The following is a 17,931-nucleotide window of genomic DNA, read 5'->3' as shown; positions in this document are numbered from 1 at the left end:
ACACATGATATCCTAATTTCATAGGCTCTGAATGGATGAGGTTATTTATTCTTATGTTAAGGTAGGCTTTTATTGTTGCTATAAGCAGGACGGTGAAGACAGGAAAAGCAACACTATATGCACCTTCCTATGTTTGGTATGTACTGTATATACTGTACACGTGTCAGTCTCTCACCCTCTTGGCTGCTGTAGACCTTGTTGTATTTAACCATGAACTCTTTGAACTGGCCCAACAGCTCCACAGACTCCTGACAGATAAAGCGCAGACAAACACACAAATTCAACAACACATACCTCACTCTCAAAGTTCAAATTGACTGTTTACACAACAAATGCACAGCTGGAGAATCTAAGACAGATAAGCCAGTCCTGTTATTGATATACAGTTATTGACTATGATATAATTTTTACCTCCAGGGGCTTGCTGGTGAATGCGTCCACGACCTTGTTGGTCTCCTCTAGTTGAGGTTCAACTGATAAGAGAGACATTCAGGACAACATGTTAAGTCTCAGATGTGCATACGTCGAATTACTGGAAATACACGGAAGGTGCAGAACAAGTGCAAGTTTGACATAATTCATTATGGCTTGTGCTTGAAAAATAAACACTCGTCTTGTAAGCCTGAATCACAAAGTGGGCCTACGACGGAGAAGCCTAAAATACATTCTATTAATGCATATAACTTATGTTTACAGGAAGGCAAAAATCAACATTTACTGGCAAAATCAGAACTATTTTACCACTAAGCAGTGAAGGTCATATCTACAAAACTGTAAACATGCAAAGTTTTGTCCTGGTGTAACATATTTTTAATACATTGTTTTAACCAGTTTGACATCCTGGAAGTTACTGCTGCAATTACAGAGGAAGCAACGCATCATGGGATAACACTGAAACTACAGGTGCATCTCAAAAAATTAGAACATCTATATTTTATATATTCTAGATTCATTACACATAAAGTGAAATACGGTATTTAAAGCCCTTTTTAAAAACATCTTGATGATTACAGCTTACAGCTCATGAAAATCTTAACTCCAGTATCTCAAAATTGTATTAGAATTTCAGAACAAAGAATTAATATTACAGAAATGTCGACCTGAGAAGAGCTCTCTAATCAGCTAATTAACTTAACACCTGCAAAGGTTCCCTAAGTCTTTAATCTCTAAGTCTTTTCCAATATTCAGATTTTTTTTATATGCACCAGTACATAAGGGTAAGAATAAATGCCCCAGATACCTATGAGCCATAGCTGTGCTCTTCAGCTATATTTGACCGCAGGACAGGTGTAACTGAAAAACCATGACTCCTAGATATTTAGTGATGAATGTTTTTGGATGCTGACTGACCTTTAGGTTGGCACTTCTGTTTGAGCAGAGTCGAAGTGCCCTGCCAGGGAACGTCCCACACTTCAAAAACACATACCTCCGTCTGAAATGAACAAAAAACATACACATATTATAAACAGTGAATTAACCTAATTATATTGTCATATACAGTATACACTCAGTGTGTTGAAAATTATTTATGTAAGTGGAATCAGGTGTTTAACACTGCAGCTCAGGCTAACAACATCAAACAGAGCAAGTTATTTATGTCATTTTCATGTCTTTACATTTTAAAAGTGAAACGGCTCCATTTGGCCATCTGTTTTTTTCTTCTTCCTGGGCTTTAAAAGAGAGCTCATTAAAATGGAAATATGTTTCCACTATACAGTCTAAGAATAGAGGAACAAATAAGCTAACAAAAAGAAAAGCTTATGTCTCAGTGTTGTGCATGCAAGCCTGTGGGCGTGAGGCATGAGGGTGCTTCAACTCAAACTCAAGTCACAAGAACATCAGGTGACTGGTGATGCTGAACAAACTGAACTACACTGTTGAAATAATGATGTACACAATTACATGCACACAAAAGCACCTCCCCATTTAGGGATATAACATACATCTTAGTGAAATCTGCGATTGTAAAACCATGACATTGACCGACTCTCTCTTACTCAGGGAGAGTCACAAACAAACACACATCCTACCTTGAGTTTCTGTGACACGGGATAGAAGTCACATGTCCTGAGCATGGTGGATTTCTTACATTGAGTGTTACTCAGTTCCACTGTTATAGTGTAGCGGATACCCTTAACCAGCTGGAAAACAGACAAACACGCACACACACAGTGGTCATTTCTCATTCACAAACCTTAATAAACCTTTTACTAAGACACAAGTTGTTCTAGTTGTGTTCAAATCTAGTATAGTAGTGGTCAAACACACAAAACGTGTGTATTTGGATGACTTTTATCCAAACTAAGCTTTTTGTGAATGTATGTTGACTCTGCTGCAGTATCTGGATGCTTCTTTTGCTGCATGGACACTCTGGTGGCACTAGGCCATACTGCACAGATGGATGCGCTGATAGATGCAACTCTGGTGAGGCCATTTGGTTGCAGTGTCAAGCCCGGTAGAACTCAATGCCACGACTTCCGGTCAAAATTAAAATAAGAACATATCGACATATGCCGCCTGTAACCTTTGCTGGTAAGCAAATGTGGTGACAGGACCGCGAAAGTTGAAAATAAAAACGTACTCAACAATCATTTTTATTGTATGCACAGGAAACATTTGTACGATAGATTACGCCATTTATGTGAAGGTAAATCACCTTCCTTCCGGTCTTTGTCTTGCTAACTTGACGCAGCTTTAAAATGCCCCCCAACCGCACTGCTGTTTACAACTCTCACTGCAACATAACACATCGTTGTGCAAACAATATCCTCAACCCTTACCAGTATGTTATGACTAAATAAAACGCTACAATGATAAATAATGTCACCGTCTTTGTTACCTGTTTGGTGGCAGAGATGAGCCGGCTGACTTTGCGGAGGTGCATCGCGTTGGAGCCCCGGTTGTAGCGCTCCTCGGCGAACTCCAGAGCCTTCTTCAGGCCTGGATCCGACTCCTGCAGACGGATAGAAGAGCCAGGAGGCCCGAACAAAGGCCGGTCGAGGTCCTCACCAAGCCCGAGTACCGAGCCCAGCACGGCGGTCAGAGCCAGCCACAGGATTACCGGAAAACAGCGGAATCCGACCATGTTGGTCCTGGTGTGTTGTCAAAAAGAAGGGACCGGTGTTCAGTCTTTGCTCAGTTAAAATGAGGGATGTTTGTTTTCCTAGAAGAAAAATCGATGTCGAGTGTATCAGCACTGGTTACACAAGAGGTAATGTTGTAGTGTTGTTGCCAAACAAATGTGAGGCTGTGGGAGGAGACTGCGAGTAGTAATGTGCGGGGTGTGTTCAAGAAACATACATTCAACTCCAGTCGTAATGGTGTTACTTATAAATCCTTAATAACCGGTTAACATATTACATAATTGTATATAAATCTAATTAATAATCTAATAACTAATAATATGTTAGTTGTGACTGTAAAGTAATGTGATATCATATAATATCTGTTATGGCAGAAAATTGTGTCCTCTTACATTTAATCTTTTATATATGATCTTTTATTATTATTATTATTATTATTACTGTTGTCGTTATGGCTTGGATAGATAGATATATGTATTGTGTTTTTATCCTTAACCTTTCCTCTCCTATACTCCTTATGTTAGTCCATCCACATTTACTAGGGTTTAGGTCAGAGCTGTGAGATTGTTTTGGTGTTTTCCCCTCTTGTTGTTCCTCTCCCCTCCTGGAATGTTCATTCAAGGCTGAGAGACGATCTCTGTTCCCCAAAACATAGAAACCTAGACTGTGTAAATGATGATGGATCCCTTTGCTCGGGGCCAGACTGTATATGTGTTTTAGTACTTCTCTGTTTATTCTCTTTTGTTAAATAAATTCTTCAAAGACAATGGTTGGTTGTAACTCAATTCTTTGCTCAACCCCTCACCAGGAATATAATTTCCACGACAATATCATGTACATATTATTTTAAAAAGCCAAACAATTTTTGCTCCTTAATTCTACCCTGAATTTGATTAAAAACTACTGCTTTTAACTGATTAGCAGATAAAAAGGAGTGCATTTGAACAGGTTATTTCCTCCTGGGAGCAGGTAATGAATGGTACCTTACGTTGACATAATACACAAGGCAAAGTTAGAGGACAGAACTCAGGGGAAACCCTACTTACAATAATCAGCAACGAAGAAAATTATTCTCAACTCATCCTACCTGGTATGAAATTAGGTTAAAAAAAAGTAACATTGATTGAATTAGGCACAAGAAATTATATAGATTAATTAATAAATATTGATGTTATTGCTCCTATACAATACCTGACATATTCATCTAATAAATCTAATTTAACTTTTGTCCTTTCATGAAAAGACTGTTGAATATGAATCACAGTTTTCCTGTTTAAAACACCGCATTTGTGTTTCGAAAGAAACTGCTAGAAACTGAGACAGCATGAAGACACACCTGGGCTGTTGTTGACTGGATAGGAATAAGAACATGTAGAGCGCAGGGGCTCTTCCTTGAACTACTTTTAGGCACATTTACTAAACTCTTAAATAATGTATAGCCTACTTGTTACATTATATTGCAAAAGAAACACTTAGTTTGTGGCACAAATACTTGTTTTATTTGAAAGATAACAAGCGAGAACAGCAAACAGCTCTGTTTAATTCTGACCCGTCTCTGTCATGCTGCTGCTGCACTTTCTCTACTTTATTGTCGGACTGCAGGATTTTCATATAGTGTTGGCCTAGCCCAATTCTTGATCAAGAATTGATTCTGTTCATAATTATAATATTATTATTACGAACAGAACTGCTAGCTAATTATATATTTTGTGTAGGCTTATTCATTTAGTGGATGTGGACATTAAAAATCACCCACTGGCTGTCCAGTTTATTGAAATAATGTGAGGCACAGAGGGGGAGGACATAATGTTAGTCTTTCAAAACTTATAAACGCATTGAAGAGCTGTTAACCATCTGTGTGACGAAAAATTTATAAATTATATTTACATTTTATAATCAAAATTATTATATGGACCTTTCAGTTGTTGCTGGATATTGGTAGGGACGTGTCCCTTCTAAATGTTACGGGTTTTTTAAAGTTATTGAACACCAAATGTTCAACAACTGTGGACTGTATATTGTTATAATTGATTGACGGGCGAGTACCAAACACAAACCACTAGAGGGCGACACACACTGTCACTTTAGACGGTTTACCTGTAAGGAGACCTTTAGTTTGGAAATAAAAGGACAATGAAGAGGAAGAACGTTTAACTGGATTAAGAACTTCTTATGTAACAGGACAATTCAGGTGAGGGTGGGAAGCGAATTATCAGATGAGCTTGAGATAGAGAATGGAACCCCTCAAGGTAGTGTAATAAGTCCAGTGCTCTTTAATATACTAGTCAATGGTATGTTTAGTAGAGTGAGGAAAGAATTCAAGTTCTCATTGTTCTCAGATGATGGGGCCATCTGGAAGCGAGGGAGGAACATCTCCTATATTTATGGTCAAACGCAAACAGCATTGGACAAAGTAACTGAATGGGCTAATGACTGGGGCTTTAACATATCTACAGAAAAAACGAAATGCATGATATTTGGACATGAGAAGAAAATGCCTACACAGATGTTACAGATTTATAATAGGACTATTGAAAGAGTGGAACATTTTAAATTTTTAGGAATGTGGTTAGATGAAAGGATGACATGGAAGAAGCATATTGAGATGGTTTCCTTGAAATGTGGGAAAATAATTAATGTCCTAAGGTGTGTGGCTGGGGTCGACTGGGGAGCTGACAGTGAATCTATGATGATGATATACAGAGCAATGTTAAGATCAACTATGGATTATGGCTGTGTGGTATATGGGTCAGCAGCCCCTTCAGTGATTAGCCAACTTGACAGAGTCCAAGCAAAAGCCCTTAGAGTGTGCAGTGGGGCGTTTCGCACAACCCCAATTCCAGCACTATTAATAGAAACAGGGGAGATGCCATTAGAAATAAGAAGACGTAAAATTGATTTGAAATATATAATGAAACTAAAAGGACAGGATGGAAAACTACCAACAAAAATCCTGTTGAGTCAACATTGGGAGTTCATGGAAACAGCAAGAAGGATCAAAACAAACTTTACAGAAAAACTCAAATCTATGGCAAAGGAAATTGGTATTATGAATTTGAATGTATGTCCACCAATATGTCGTCCAGATATACCTTCATGGTTGATCCCTAATCCCAATGTTGACCTATATTTTATGGAAACAAGCAAAAGAAATATGTCAGAGGCTGTAGTGAAGGAGATAAAAGCCCGGATGTGTCAAATATGGGGAGGCCACCTACAAATCTATACTGATGGGTCAAAGGATCCTGAGAGCGGTGAAGAGGCTTTTGGTGTTAGCATTCCAGAAATAGGTTATAAAAAAGGATGTAGAATTCCAGATCATATGTCAGTCTTCATAGCAGAGCTGGTGGCAGTTCTCTGGGCTTTAAAGTGGGTTGAAGATAATAAACAGGAACATTCAGTTATATGTAGCGACTCAGCAGCAACTCTGATTACAATTAAAGATACTAAAATGAAATCTAGACCTGATTTACTTGTGGAAATTACGCAGGTGTTGTATAGAATTCACAAAGCAGGGTATGAGGTGGGGTTTGTGTGGGTACCGGCGCACATGGGTGTGGAGGGTAATGAGGAAGCAGATGTGGTGGCAAAGAAGGCGGTGCTGGAAGAAAGAGTTCAAATTAATTTACAATATGGGTTACCGGATTACACAGAAATAATAAATAGGTCAGTGAAAGAAATGTGGCAAAAATCATGGGAAAACGAAAGAAAGGGGAGAACATATTATTCAGTACAAAGAACTGTAGAGAAAGGAAAATGTGCTTTTAGAGGTAAGAGAAGAGATGCAGTAGTTTTATCCAGACTGAGGTCTGGGCACTGTGGGCTGAGGAGTGGGCTGGCTCTGACTGATAAACACCCTGATGGAAAATGTGAGTGTGAAGACAAGGAAACAGTGAAGCATGTATTAGTCCATTGTAGAAAATACTCTCGCCAAAGGAGGAAATTGTTAGAGACCTGGGAGCAATTGGAGAAACTATATTTAGCCTACGTACTCTAGTTAACTTAGATAGTTGGAACAAAATGAAGAAACTGATCGAATACCTACATAAAACTGGTTTATACAAAAAGATGTAGGCAATTAGCATTAGGATGTGAATAACGAACAGAGGAGGGCAGCAATACGCCACAGATGCGTCTAGTCTGCCGGAAACAAGACGAAGAAGAAGAAGTTTACTTTCCTGGAGATGGTACTTTTATTCTGGAGGACTCTGTCCGGAAGTGTTTTTGTTTTTGTTGCTGCTAGCGAAGCACAGTCGCTAGCGCTGCTAGCACCGCAGGCAGAAACATCTACGGACGATAGCTAAGCTAATATTTAAAACTTGCTGAAAAGGGCTGCCCGAAAACGTTTTACTCCAATCTCACTAACATTAGCTGCCATTTCAGCCCCGTACGACAAAACTGCTGTCGTGAACGTAATGACTTATTTATTTTTAGGGATCAGGTTGTTGTCTTAGCATTAGCCTCTGAGCGAAGGTCTGACCGTCAGACATGGAGACCCGGGGGATTGAAGACATGTTTGACTTTCGTCGGTAAGTCATCTAACGGCAGCTAGCTAATGAAAGCTGGTGTTTACCTTTAGCTAACCTTACGTTTTTATCCTGTGTGTTTAAGAAATACAGTAATGTTATAGGGTTAATGTGATCGGTGGCTAGCTAACGTTAACTAAGTTACTGTAGGCTTCCAGGGTTCTTTAACCTTTTAAAACATACAGCTAGCTAACCTAGCCGTGTGGTGGTACAACGTAGTGGACTGTTGTGCAACATTGTGCAGTGCTAACGGTAATTTAAATGTACACATCGCGCTGTCCTCAACTATTAACGTTAGCGAACTCAACACCTCAAAGAGGATGTTGAATTTACATCGCACTCATTATCTCGTGCTAGTTGAGCGTAAAGTTTTCTGAAAGACTGTCACAGTAGGCTGAGACAACATTTGTCTCAAGTTTGCTATTACGGCCGCCCCAAATTTGAACAAAAGTAACAGTTGTGCCTCGACCATACAGTCTAAAAATAAATGACCCATCTTTCACACGGATACAGGTGGGACATAAAGCCTCTAGGTGCAGCAGTACTGATTATGGTTTCGGATTGTGGGACAGAATAAGACTCTTCTTAATCTAATATCTTATTATTAAGCATCACGGATGTTCTTTAGGACCTAACTACCAATCACGTAGAGACACGTGTAATAACGTGTAGAAAATGAAAGCTGCCGACTGAGAGACTGAAACTCACTCTATAAAGAAGAAGACGGGTGATGTTTATTCTTCAACAGAGAAACATTATCATATAATATATAAACTAGAGAGAAATGCTCAGATTCACCATAAAGCATTAAACTCTCATTTAGTAGTTTATCAGCATGTGTAGGACAAATGTAAATGAGAACAGCAGACTGAGGAGTAGTAAGCTATTGTCAAACAGTAAGATATACAATACATAGTGGCTGTCCTGAATGTGGGTTTTTTTGTTTAATACAAAGACAGGTAGTACTCCTTAGCTCCTCAGTATGACACATTATATCTCTGTCACTGGTCTTATTATTTATATATATTAAAAAGATAATCATTGTTATTTGATAATATAATATGGCAACACAACTTAAGAGTGATAGCTGGCAATTAACATTGGTATTGACATAAATCCTCACATGGCTTATATTTATATTTTATGTTTGTTGAAATGTGTTCCTGCTTGAAGTTACTGCCAGTGCGATTCATGTAGTCTGACAAGAGCTCATAGGCAATAACATTTCACTTTTTGAAACTTTAATCGACTGCATTTAAAAATCTTGTTCACGTCTCTGTTTCTTTGTACAGGTTTCCCAAAGATGCTGTTGTTCTCCTGCTGTTGCTGGTTTACTTTCCAGTTGGCATTTGTTTGATGTTAATACGGATTTTTATTGGTGTTCACGTGTTCTTGGTGAGCTGTGCACTTCCAGAAAGTTTTGTTAGAAGGCAAGTATTTTATTAAGTATCTATTTTTCTTTACATTTTACTCTCAGCAGTAGTAATGGTTGTGGAAACAGCAATAGCAGTTGTAGTCACATGTTTGTGTGTCATTAATAATAATGAAAGTGTGCATTAATAATAACTGAGGTGCAAGTAGTAGTAGAAATATAACAGTGACAGTTTATGTTAAAACACACTATATAATGCATACTGCGTGTCCCATTAAAAATAATTGCAGCATCGTAGCCTCTCACAGCTACAATGACTGCATTAAATTCAGCCGCCCCATTAAATACCATTAAGGCGAGTGGCTCGGTATATTTGATATGGTATGTGTCTGTTACATAGCGACCTCTTGTTAATGAGACCTGGCTCTCATTAATTTCCACGTTTAAATAAAGGTGAGGACTGTGGGATCGAAGAACCTTAATGTATAATTAGACAACACGTGTAAATTACCTGGATATTGCTTTTAAGATCAGTGCAAAAGAAACATACTGAGCTCAGCCCTCGAAATTGTTAAAAAATAATAAATGAAAAAACTGCTGTCTGATTACATTCACCCTTATTTCTTTGTACTTCCTTCTTTGTACTCTTAGATTTATTGTAAGGATTATGTGCTCTGTCCTGGGGATGCATGTGAGACAGAAGAACCCTCGTTTCAGAGACAAAAACACCAAGCTGTACATATGTAATCATGTGACAGAGTGTGACCACAACATAATCAACCTTCTGACCCCCTGCAATACTGTGAGTGTTTGACTTTCTTTGTTAAACCATGTTATACAGTACACATTTAAACCTTTTAGCCATCTGTCATGTGTAAAAATGCTACATGCTTCCTATAGTAGTTGGCATTTTCTAAATCACCTACATGTCAGTCAGTGTTAGATTTGAATTGTGAATGATCTGCTTGTGAAACTGTAAGGATAAAAGTACATAATGTTCTGTAAACATCAATGGCTGCAGACAACACATGCGTGTTTGCAGAGGAGGCAATGTGTGCACTGGTGCATGAAGGATATTAAAGTCTTATTTGCTTAGTGCCCAGGCCAGCTTTCTATCCTATTTTGGACTTTTTCTATCATACCGGTGCACATTTTGGTTATTTTACTGTTAAACACAGTGTTAAGTGAACTTGCTGTGTCTCTTTCTGCTTGTTAGCCCCAGTTAGAGGGCTCCACAGGCTTTGTGTGTTGGGCCAGAGGCTTCATGGAAATCCATTCAGCTTCTGGCCAGGCAGCAATCACAGAGTCTCTTCAGAGGTACTGCTCCGCTGAAGGCACCCCGCCTTTGCTCCTGTTTCCTGAAGAGGACACGACAAACGGCCGTGCTGGCCTGCTCAAGTTCAGGTTGGTGCTACCGTTTCTGGGATCTAACTACTCCTTATAAAAACACGTTGTGTACATGTTGTGTATCATGCGATTCATGTCACTGAGGACAACAGTTATTATTTGTGAGTGGAAATGGTGGATGCAATGCTAGGAAATGTAACATTTCACCCCCACATATTCTGCTTCTAACTCTTTTGTTTCTGGTTTTGGATCGTCCTTCATATTTACCCATGATATTCAAACCAGTCCTACAGCACAGCAGTAACTGTCTGGGATCTATCTGTATTTCACTGTCACGGAGACTTTGTTTTGTCATGACTGTGTTTGTAAGAAGAAACTGATTTAATTAAACCAGCCACAAATTATCATTCTTCTTCCATGGCACTTTGAAATTTGAGTTTCCCCCTACTAATTTCCCTCTAGAGTTCTATGGGCAAATTAGTGTATTGATGTGAAAACAGGACCACCAAACCCCCCCACCCCTCTGAAGATGACTACCACCAAAACATTCATCTAAGCTCTGGGAAAACACTGAAATTTTAAGCTATTGTAATGTGGATCGTGTTGTGGTTTTATATTCAGACATATTACACACTACACGCACTAATTTTTTTCCGCTTCACCTCCGCTGCTATAACTCCATCCTAGGGGAAACACTGCAGAGTTCAGGCATTGACTCTATATTCTATATAGAGTCTATAAGTGCTCAGATGCTAGCAAGGATTGGAGCCCGAATCTTGTTAATCTAATTTTCCTGTTTCGTTAATCATTGATAAAAATGAAATCCACTTGTGCTGGGGTGGGGTGGGGCATGAACTTTTTTTTGCTTCTGAAAGGGGGCATGACAAGAAAAGTTTGAGAACCCCTGGTCTAAAGTGACGAAATCAGACCAAAAGTCCTTTGTGTCATTTACAAAACACACCACCAGCTTACTGGCTGTCTCAGTTTCTCAATCTTTTATGAATATTTTCGAATGAACTACATTTGTTTAGAATTCCTCTTTAGTAAAAAAAAAAAAAAATAAGGTCAGATTTTTTTGACATTCATACTAAATATATTTTTTCTTCTCAGTTCCTGGCCTTTCTCACTGACTGAGTCCATTCAACCTGTGGCCTTACGGGTGACCAGACCATTGATTGCTTTGGTAATGTCGTGTGAATTTGCATTATAAGACAGAAATAGAGTGCAGGGTTAAGACACAAAAATAAAATAGACACTTTACCAAAATGTTTGAATCTTGAAAGCTGTGCACAATATCAGAGTGTTAAGCAACAAGTACAAAGAGGGGTTTCTTAATGTGGTGGGTAATGACATATAAACCATGTCACATGACTGCCTGTATCCAGACACTAAAATATCATTTCCCTGCTATGAAAAATCATTAGAAAATGAGAAAAAAGTAATTCTGTCTTGTGTTGCTGAATGCAACGTTGGCTAAGTGAGGATATTTTTAAATAGATGCAGGATTTATTTGGGTCAGCATAAGACCGTGCCCCAGCTGTTATTGACATATCCTCTGTGTAACTATCTGTGTAGTTGAATATAGTGCATGTCACACTGTAATATAACAGTATGATTGACTTTGTTGTATTTTGTCCGTCCGCAGAGCATACCAGAGTCAAGTTGGCTTTTGGAGCTCTTCTGGACATTTTTTGCTCCATGTACAGTGTATCATGTAAGGTACTAAATAATTTGTATCATTATTTCTATCGGCACTTGCTTTTTAAAGTTGAATCCTGATATTAGGCAGCTGAATGAGCAATAATAATCCAGTAGGTTTTATTTTTCTTGTAAACTGAGATCGTTTTGTGGAGACGTGAGTTACGCAAACAAAATCCACTGAGCACAAAACATCAAAAGCCAATGAAGACATTTGGGCTTTTGCACAAGTAACAACCCCAGGCTCATCTTCTCTGACCAGTAAAGTTGATTAACGAGCATATGTTTCATGGTATTAAAACTAAGTTGCAAATATAGTTTTTAAATGGTTTTCTGTTGCTTCTGAGCAATTGTGTTGCTATGATTTTTGTCAGAATTACTTATTGTTTTGCTTTGTTTTTCATTTCCAGTTGGCTCCCACCAGTATCCAGACAAGACGGCGAGTCCATACAGGAGTTTGCCAACAAAGTCCAGGAGGTAAAAGCAATGTTTACCAGCTGAGTGGATTCATAAATGGTTAGATTTGTAATAGGGTTGGGCCGATAGACGATGCCATTGTCCATCGGTGATGGCTGACAGACATCACAACGTTGAGCCGGCATCATGATTGTAGAAACCCCGCCCCCCCCCCCAGTAAAACAAATCTCAAATTTTCACATTATACCACCGTGTGAAAGCAGGTTTTAATGACCATGAACATTCTCATTATTGTTTTTAAGTATGGTTTTCACCTGCCTCGGAATTCTCTTCTCCCCACACTATGACACACTCACACACACCTGCACCTCAGGTAAACAGTGTGTTTTATAAAGTCGCCTAAAAGACTGAGAACTTGTCTTTTTTCCGTATATTTCCACCCGCAATCTGTTATCACGGCAGCAGGTGAGCTGCATGCCGGCTTATTAATGACGCAGCCTATCAAACAACTGAAACCAACATCTGCACTCTGTGTGTTCACTGCTGCTTTACCTGGTCTGTGTGTAAAATATTCACCTGGACTTGTAACATAAGTTTAATAGTCTACCAATTATTTTTTTTACCGAAGTCTGTGCGAGAACACATGCACATAAGACGACTGCTGCTCACCAAGTGCGCAAGTGTCCACGCACCGGATGACATCGTCCGATGGAAATTTGCTCCTTTAATTTAAAAATTCTAATTGGGAACGGTAATGACATGTTATACGTAATGAAACTTAGGCAATTCAACCATTTTCCTGACCCCTCACCTATACTCAGATCCCTAATTAAGAAACTACATCTAGGTATAGCTCTCTAAAGCCAAAACCATTTATTTATATTCACCCTATATTGCGTTGTACGCCAAAGTTGTATCATTATGTGTCTTTTAATTTCAGCTACTAGCCGGTGAACTTGGTCTGGTCTCTACCAAGATCACTAAAGCCGATAAAGCAGAGCACATCAAAAGGAAAAGACACAGTGTTCCACAAACCTCTACAAGTAAGTAAATCACATAAACTCACACCCATCTGGGTCTCTGCATTTAGGGATTCAACTGATTGGTTTTAGAGTTTTTTGGGGGATGTCAGCTGTTCTTTTCCTTACCCCAGGTGTCAGGCCTGCCTCTATTGGACTTGGTTTCATGGTCCAGAGTTTGGGTACTGACGATCATAGGATTGCTAAAATGGCTCAACAGGTGAAGGACGTGTTGCCTCATGTCCCACTGAATGTCATCGCAAAGGACTTAGGTTGGACCCGACTTCAGTGCACGTTTACATTTTGACCCCACATGAATGTACTGTCATTATTGTTCACTCTGCTCTTCCTCCACCACACTGCTCTATCCATTCATCCAATTTGTTATAGAGCCCGACTGATATGGGATTTTTAAGACCAATTTTGATATTTGAGGATTTTAAAATCCAGTATTCCGATATATCGGCAAATATCTTTTTTTATTTTTATTTTTTTTTCTCCTTCTTTTCAGAAACAGATAACATAAACAAAGATTATCGTATCGTGTGTAAATATGAGACAATACCAAGATAGCATGACATAATGCAGTTTAAAAATACATGTTTTACTGTTATAAAGAATAATTGATTATGTCAGCTGATTGCTGTGTTTTGTGGAGCTCCAAACACGTGTGGCCATCTGTCTTCTGTCCCTCCATTTCTTTATAAATTGTCATTTATTGGCTGTTAAGAACACCTATAACGATTTACAGTATAAACTATGTAGCAATAAAAATGGTAAACAGAAATAAATTGCAATTAGCGGTCGATAATTTCAGCATGCCAATTTATCGGTCAGGCTCTAATTGTAACACAGCCTTCAATTCATAGTTTTCAGTCACATGACATGCGTGGTGACCTGGAGCGCAAAACAAGAGACCAACATAGCGGCTCACACCGCAACTCCCCCGTAGAGATGCCGCAAAGCTGTCAAATTTTATTTGGATCACCTTTCAACTTAAGAAAAAGAAAGATATGAACACAAACTGTAAGTTCTGGGGAATCCCTCACCTAACACAGCCCAGGCTTGTCTCCTCCTTGATTAGTAAATGTGAAAGCACAACATCCATCCAGCATTTTGGCAACGCTCAAAGTAACACTTTGTATCACTTGCTTATTGGTTGGCAGGCAGCGGAAAAAAACTTTTTTGCCTTTCAAGGGAGCGTTTTCCTTGGAATGTGACGTCACGTGAAAACTATGAATACTTCATTGGGGTTTACATTGTTATGTGCTTACGGTTGTCTCTTGATTGTGTACAGCAAAAACCAATTGTGTTGATACCACCATAACAAATCTACTGGAGAACAAGGAGGAAACTCCATTGGAAGCAACCGAAACGTCGACATTTGGGCCTTCCAAGAACAGCCCCTACTCATGCGATTCTGCTCCCACTTTAAAGGTTTGACATTTCAGCATGCTGCTGTGTCTGAGCTCTCTCACTGGGCAATTTATAATTTTGGATCCATTTTAATCTTAGGCAAACACGTGAAGTTCATATTTCCTTGAATTATAAGTTGCATCAAAACAATTAAATATTGGAAATTTTAGTTCTGCTTTGTTCTGCTGTGCCACGTTGATTGATTATATTTGTTTTCACATACAATCTGTTGTAACTGTCTTTTTGGTGGGTTTTTTTTGCTTTTACAAAGTTGCTAATCCCATTTTCTTTTCACCCACAGCCTGCTGCCAAATCTTTTGGGAAATCACCAGTTGACAGACATTTATCTCTCCAAGAGAGAAAAGATGCGCTGTATAATTTTGCAAGAAGGTGAGATTTTCTTGCCTTTACCAATATCACATCATAAAGGAGATTATTATTTGTAAGAGGAGCAAAAGGTGTTTCAATATTGCAGCAGAAAATGGTAAAAAGGTCAGCCGTACATGGTGGAATGTCTCACCTGCTGTTTTTATCAGATATTCCTGGACTCTTTGAAAATGTTCCTGTTCAGGTCATGTTAATAAGTCACCTCAGAGAAAAGTCAAAGCTGCTTCATTATGCACAACATCTTGCACTTCTGCAATATTCATTTGGTTTGAGATTTACTTTGAATTCATTCCTTGGGTCACGTCTGTCGCTCAGTACTGATTCTGCGGTGTTACAGCAGCACCAGGCAAACGTTGTATGTAAAAATACACCTGAGTTCTCTATTTTAGACCATAAACATTTGTCTCCGAAACAGACGTGAGGGAGTCATTGAGAGAAAAGTGGACAGTTTTGGTTTTATGTCTCACAACTTTACTGTTTGAACACCTTTTGAAAATGCGTCAGGTTAGTTGGAGAGAGTAAATTATGTGTGTGTGTCACATTAACCATCTATACCAGGTGTGTGTATGTTAAATATCAGAGGTGTTGACTGGAGTCACAAAAATGATGACTTTAGACTCGACTTGACAAAATCAAAGAAGACTTGTGACTCGACTTTGACTTGAACAGCAATGACTCGTGACTTCACTTGGACTTGAGCCTTTTGACTCGAGCTGACTTGATACTCCCCATGCCTGAATATAAATTATGATATAAAAAACTGCGCAGCGCATCAACATAGCGCGGTGCTCAATTCCTCCACCTCACGGAGAAAAGAAAGGTCAGGTCGAAACAGTGTAGAGAGACTGCTGCAGCTGTTGCGTGAAGCTGCTTCCACCAATTATAAAAACAAATTAACTAAGATAAAATGATAATAGCGCCGGGTGCTGTTTCACAACGACACCTGTTTTGTTTTATAAATCCAGCACACCTCTTTCCTTTACAGCTGAGGCCCTCCCTAAAAGGTGTGTTCAGTGATGCTTTACCTGATCGGTTCTTGTAAAATATCCACATTGTCTGCGTCTTCTAACGTCATAGCGATTTATAGTTTTCTCACTGCTGGTTTCTGTCACTGCATCTCCCGACAAAACACCACGGTTGTATTTCAGTGTTCTGTAACGTAACTTCGTCAACTCGAGTAGTTCACCTGTCACCTGCTCTGCTCCCCTTCGTGTGTGCGCACACACACACACACACACACACACACACACACACACACACACAGTGACCCATCCGTCACCCAAAGCTGTCAACTTGGGGGAAACTGTGCTGTTGTCGTCCTCTTGCACTCTAGATGCTGCTTTCATGGGCTATTTGGGATTTTGGAGTAATGCATATATAGTAGCCTAGTTTTTAAAAAGAAAGTATTACATTTCAATAGTTTGCGGTTTCCCAAGGCAAGGAGTAATCCTGTTAAATAATTGTGATCTCAATATTGACCAAAATAAGTAGCAGCCCAGAACATTTAATTTAATTCATGAAATTTGTTGTGTGAAACTGCACCTCTGCCTTCTTTCTGTACATGCTAATGATTCATTCAATACTTTGTTTTATTTTTAACTTGAAAAAACTTTTTAAATGGTTTTAAATTTGGTGAAGAGTGCATTATGACTTGTTTAGGACTCGAAACTCAAAGTTAAAGACTTGGACTTGACTTGGACTTGCCACTCATGATTGGTCTGGACTTGGGACTTGACTTGGGACTTGAGTGCCAAGACTTGAGACTTGACTCGGACTTGTAAAACGATGACTTGGTCCCACCTCTGTTAAATACTTCACTGATTATACTTCACTTTTGCAGAGTAAACACTGACGGATGATTTTATCTCTCTCTTTTTCCTCATTTAGACGCTACATTGAAAAACACGGATTGGATCAAGAAGACAGTCACTGAACACACCTTGGGTCAAGCCATCATTGAAAACTTGTCAGAGAGGAGCATTTTCAACTTGCATAGCTGTCTTATTTGAATGGTGATTTTATATTCTGTCAACGGGATCTGTTGAAAACCACATTTTGTTAGTTGCAAATAAAGGACAAGTATTCAAAACATGTACACGTTGATGGAATGGTGATTATGCATGTGTTTAATTCTTCATTCTGGCTGATACATAATTTTGATAACAGTTTGTATTACGATCCACTGACTGTGAATCATCTATTTATTTTTATAATGTCCAGAGTCGTCGATGAAAATAAAGTTCAGCTTGACCTTAAGGAAATTGTTTCCTTTGTATGTTGACTCAAATGTCCAAAGCTTGCCTTGAGAAAGAAAAGTATTGTTTAAATGTGAATTATATTTTGAATATTTCATTTATAAGTGTAAGGACTATTGTCATATTTATAATTTCTAATGCATGCTTGCATACAACCAAATCCTGCCATAAGAGGGAGCCAGAGAGTCAGTCTGTTTGGAGCGTAGTGGCCCCACAACAGGTCTTGACCAGTCTCTTCTGTTCTCTTCAGGAAAGATTTGGTCATTGGGACAAAAACACAAGACAATAAAACCAAAAGTTGCCCAAGAGGCGGTTGTGAAGGAGCAAGATGAAAGTCAGATTGGTCGTATCCAGTTTGAAACAGGTGAAAAACAAATGAGTAGATTGAATTGAATGAGATACTTTACGGCA

The 17,931-nt window shown here is 38.9% G+C and overlaps 2 protein-coding genes across 2 annotated transcripts in view; one reads left to right on the top strand and one right to left on the bottom strand.

Annotated features, from left to right (window-relative positions):
- The window catches only part of ctsf (cathepsin F), an 8,176-nt gene extending 4,936 nt beyond the window's left edge, over positions 1 to 3,240 (bottom strand). Inside the window, exons 1-5 of the mRNA XM_046031523.1 lie at positions 2,840 to 3,240; positions 2,031 to 2,141; positions 1,351 to 1,432; positions 412 to 473; positions 176 to 248 (exon numbers count right to left, since the gene is read on the bottom strand). Of these exons, the coding sequence (XP_045887479.1) occupies positions 176 to 248; positions 412 to 473; positions 1,351 to 1,432; positions 2,031 to 2,141; positions 2,840 to 3,085 (574 nt within the window). The 5' untranslated portion in view covers positions 3,086 to 3,240. The remainder of the gene's footprint in view (positions 1 to 175; positions 249 to 411; positions 474 to 1,350; positions 1,433 to 2,030; positions 2,142 to 2,839) is intronic.
- A 4,063-nt stretch (positions 3,241 to 7,303) lies between these two features.
- aup1 (AUP1 lipid droplet regulating VLDL assembly factor) lies at positions 7,304 to 17,521 on the top strand. The gene is made up of 12 exons (XM_046030475.1): positions 7,304 to 7,612; positions 8,902 to 9,039; positions 9,633 to 9,783; positions 10,198 to 10,385; positions 11,439 to 11,511; positions 11,974 to 12,047; positions 12,437 to 12,503; positions 13,384 to 13,486; positions 13,597 to 13,734; positions 14,760 to 14,899; positions 15,180 to 15,268; positions 17,153 to 17,521. Exons 1-12 carry the CDS (start codon positions 7,572 to 7,574, stop codon positions 17,196 to 17,198), a joined length of 1,248 nt encoding a protein of 415 aa, XP_045886431.1. The 5' UTR covers positions 7,304 to 7,571; the 3' UTR covers positions 17,199 to 17,521.
- Positions 17,522 to 17,931: the final 410 nt, after the last annotated feature.

The sequence above is a fragment of the Micropterus dolomieu genome, linkage group LG19, assembly GCF_021292245.1.
Source record: "Micropterus dolomieu isolate WLL.071019.BEF.003 ecotype Adirondacks linkage group LG19, ASM2129224v1, whole genome shotgun sequence".
NCBI classification, from domain to species: domain Eukaryota; kingdom Metazoa; phylum Chordata; class Actinopteri; order Centrarchiformes; family Centrarchidae; genus Micropterus; species Micropterus dolomieu.
The sequence above is the reverse complement of the archived record's forward strand: the minus strand, read 5'-3'. Positions and strand labels throughout refer to the sequence as shown.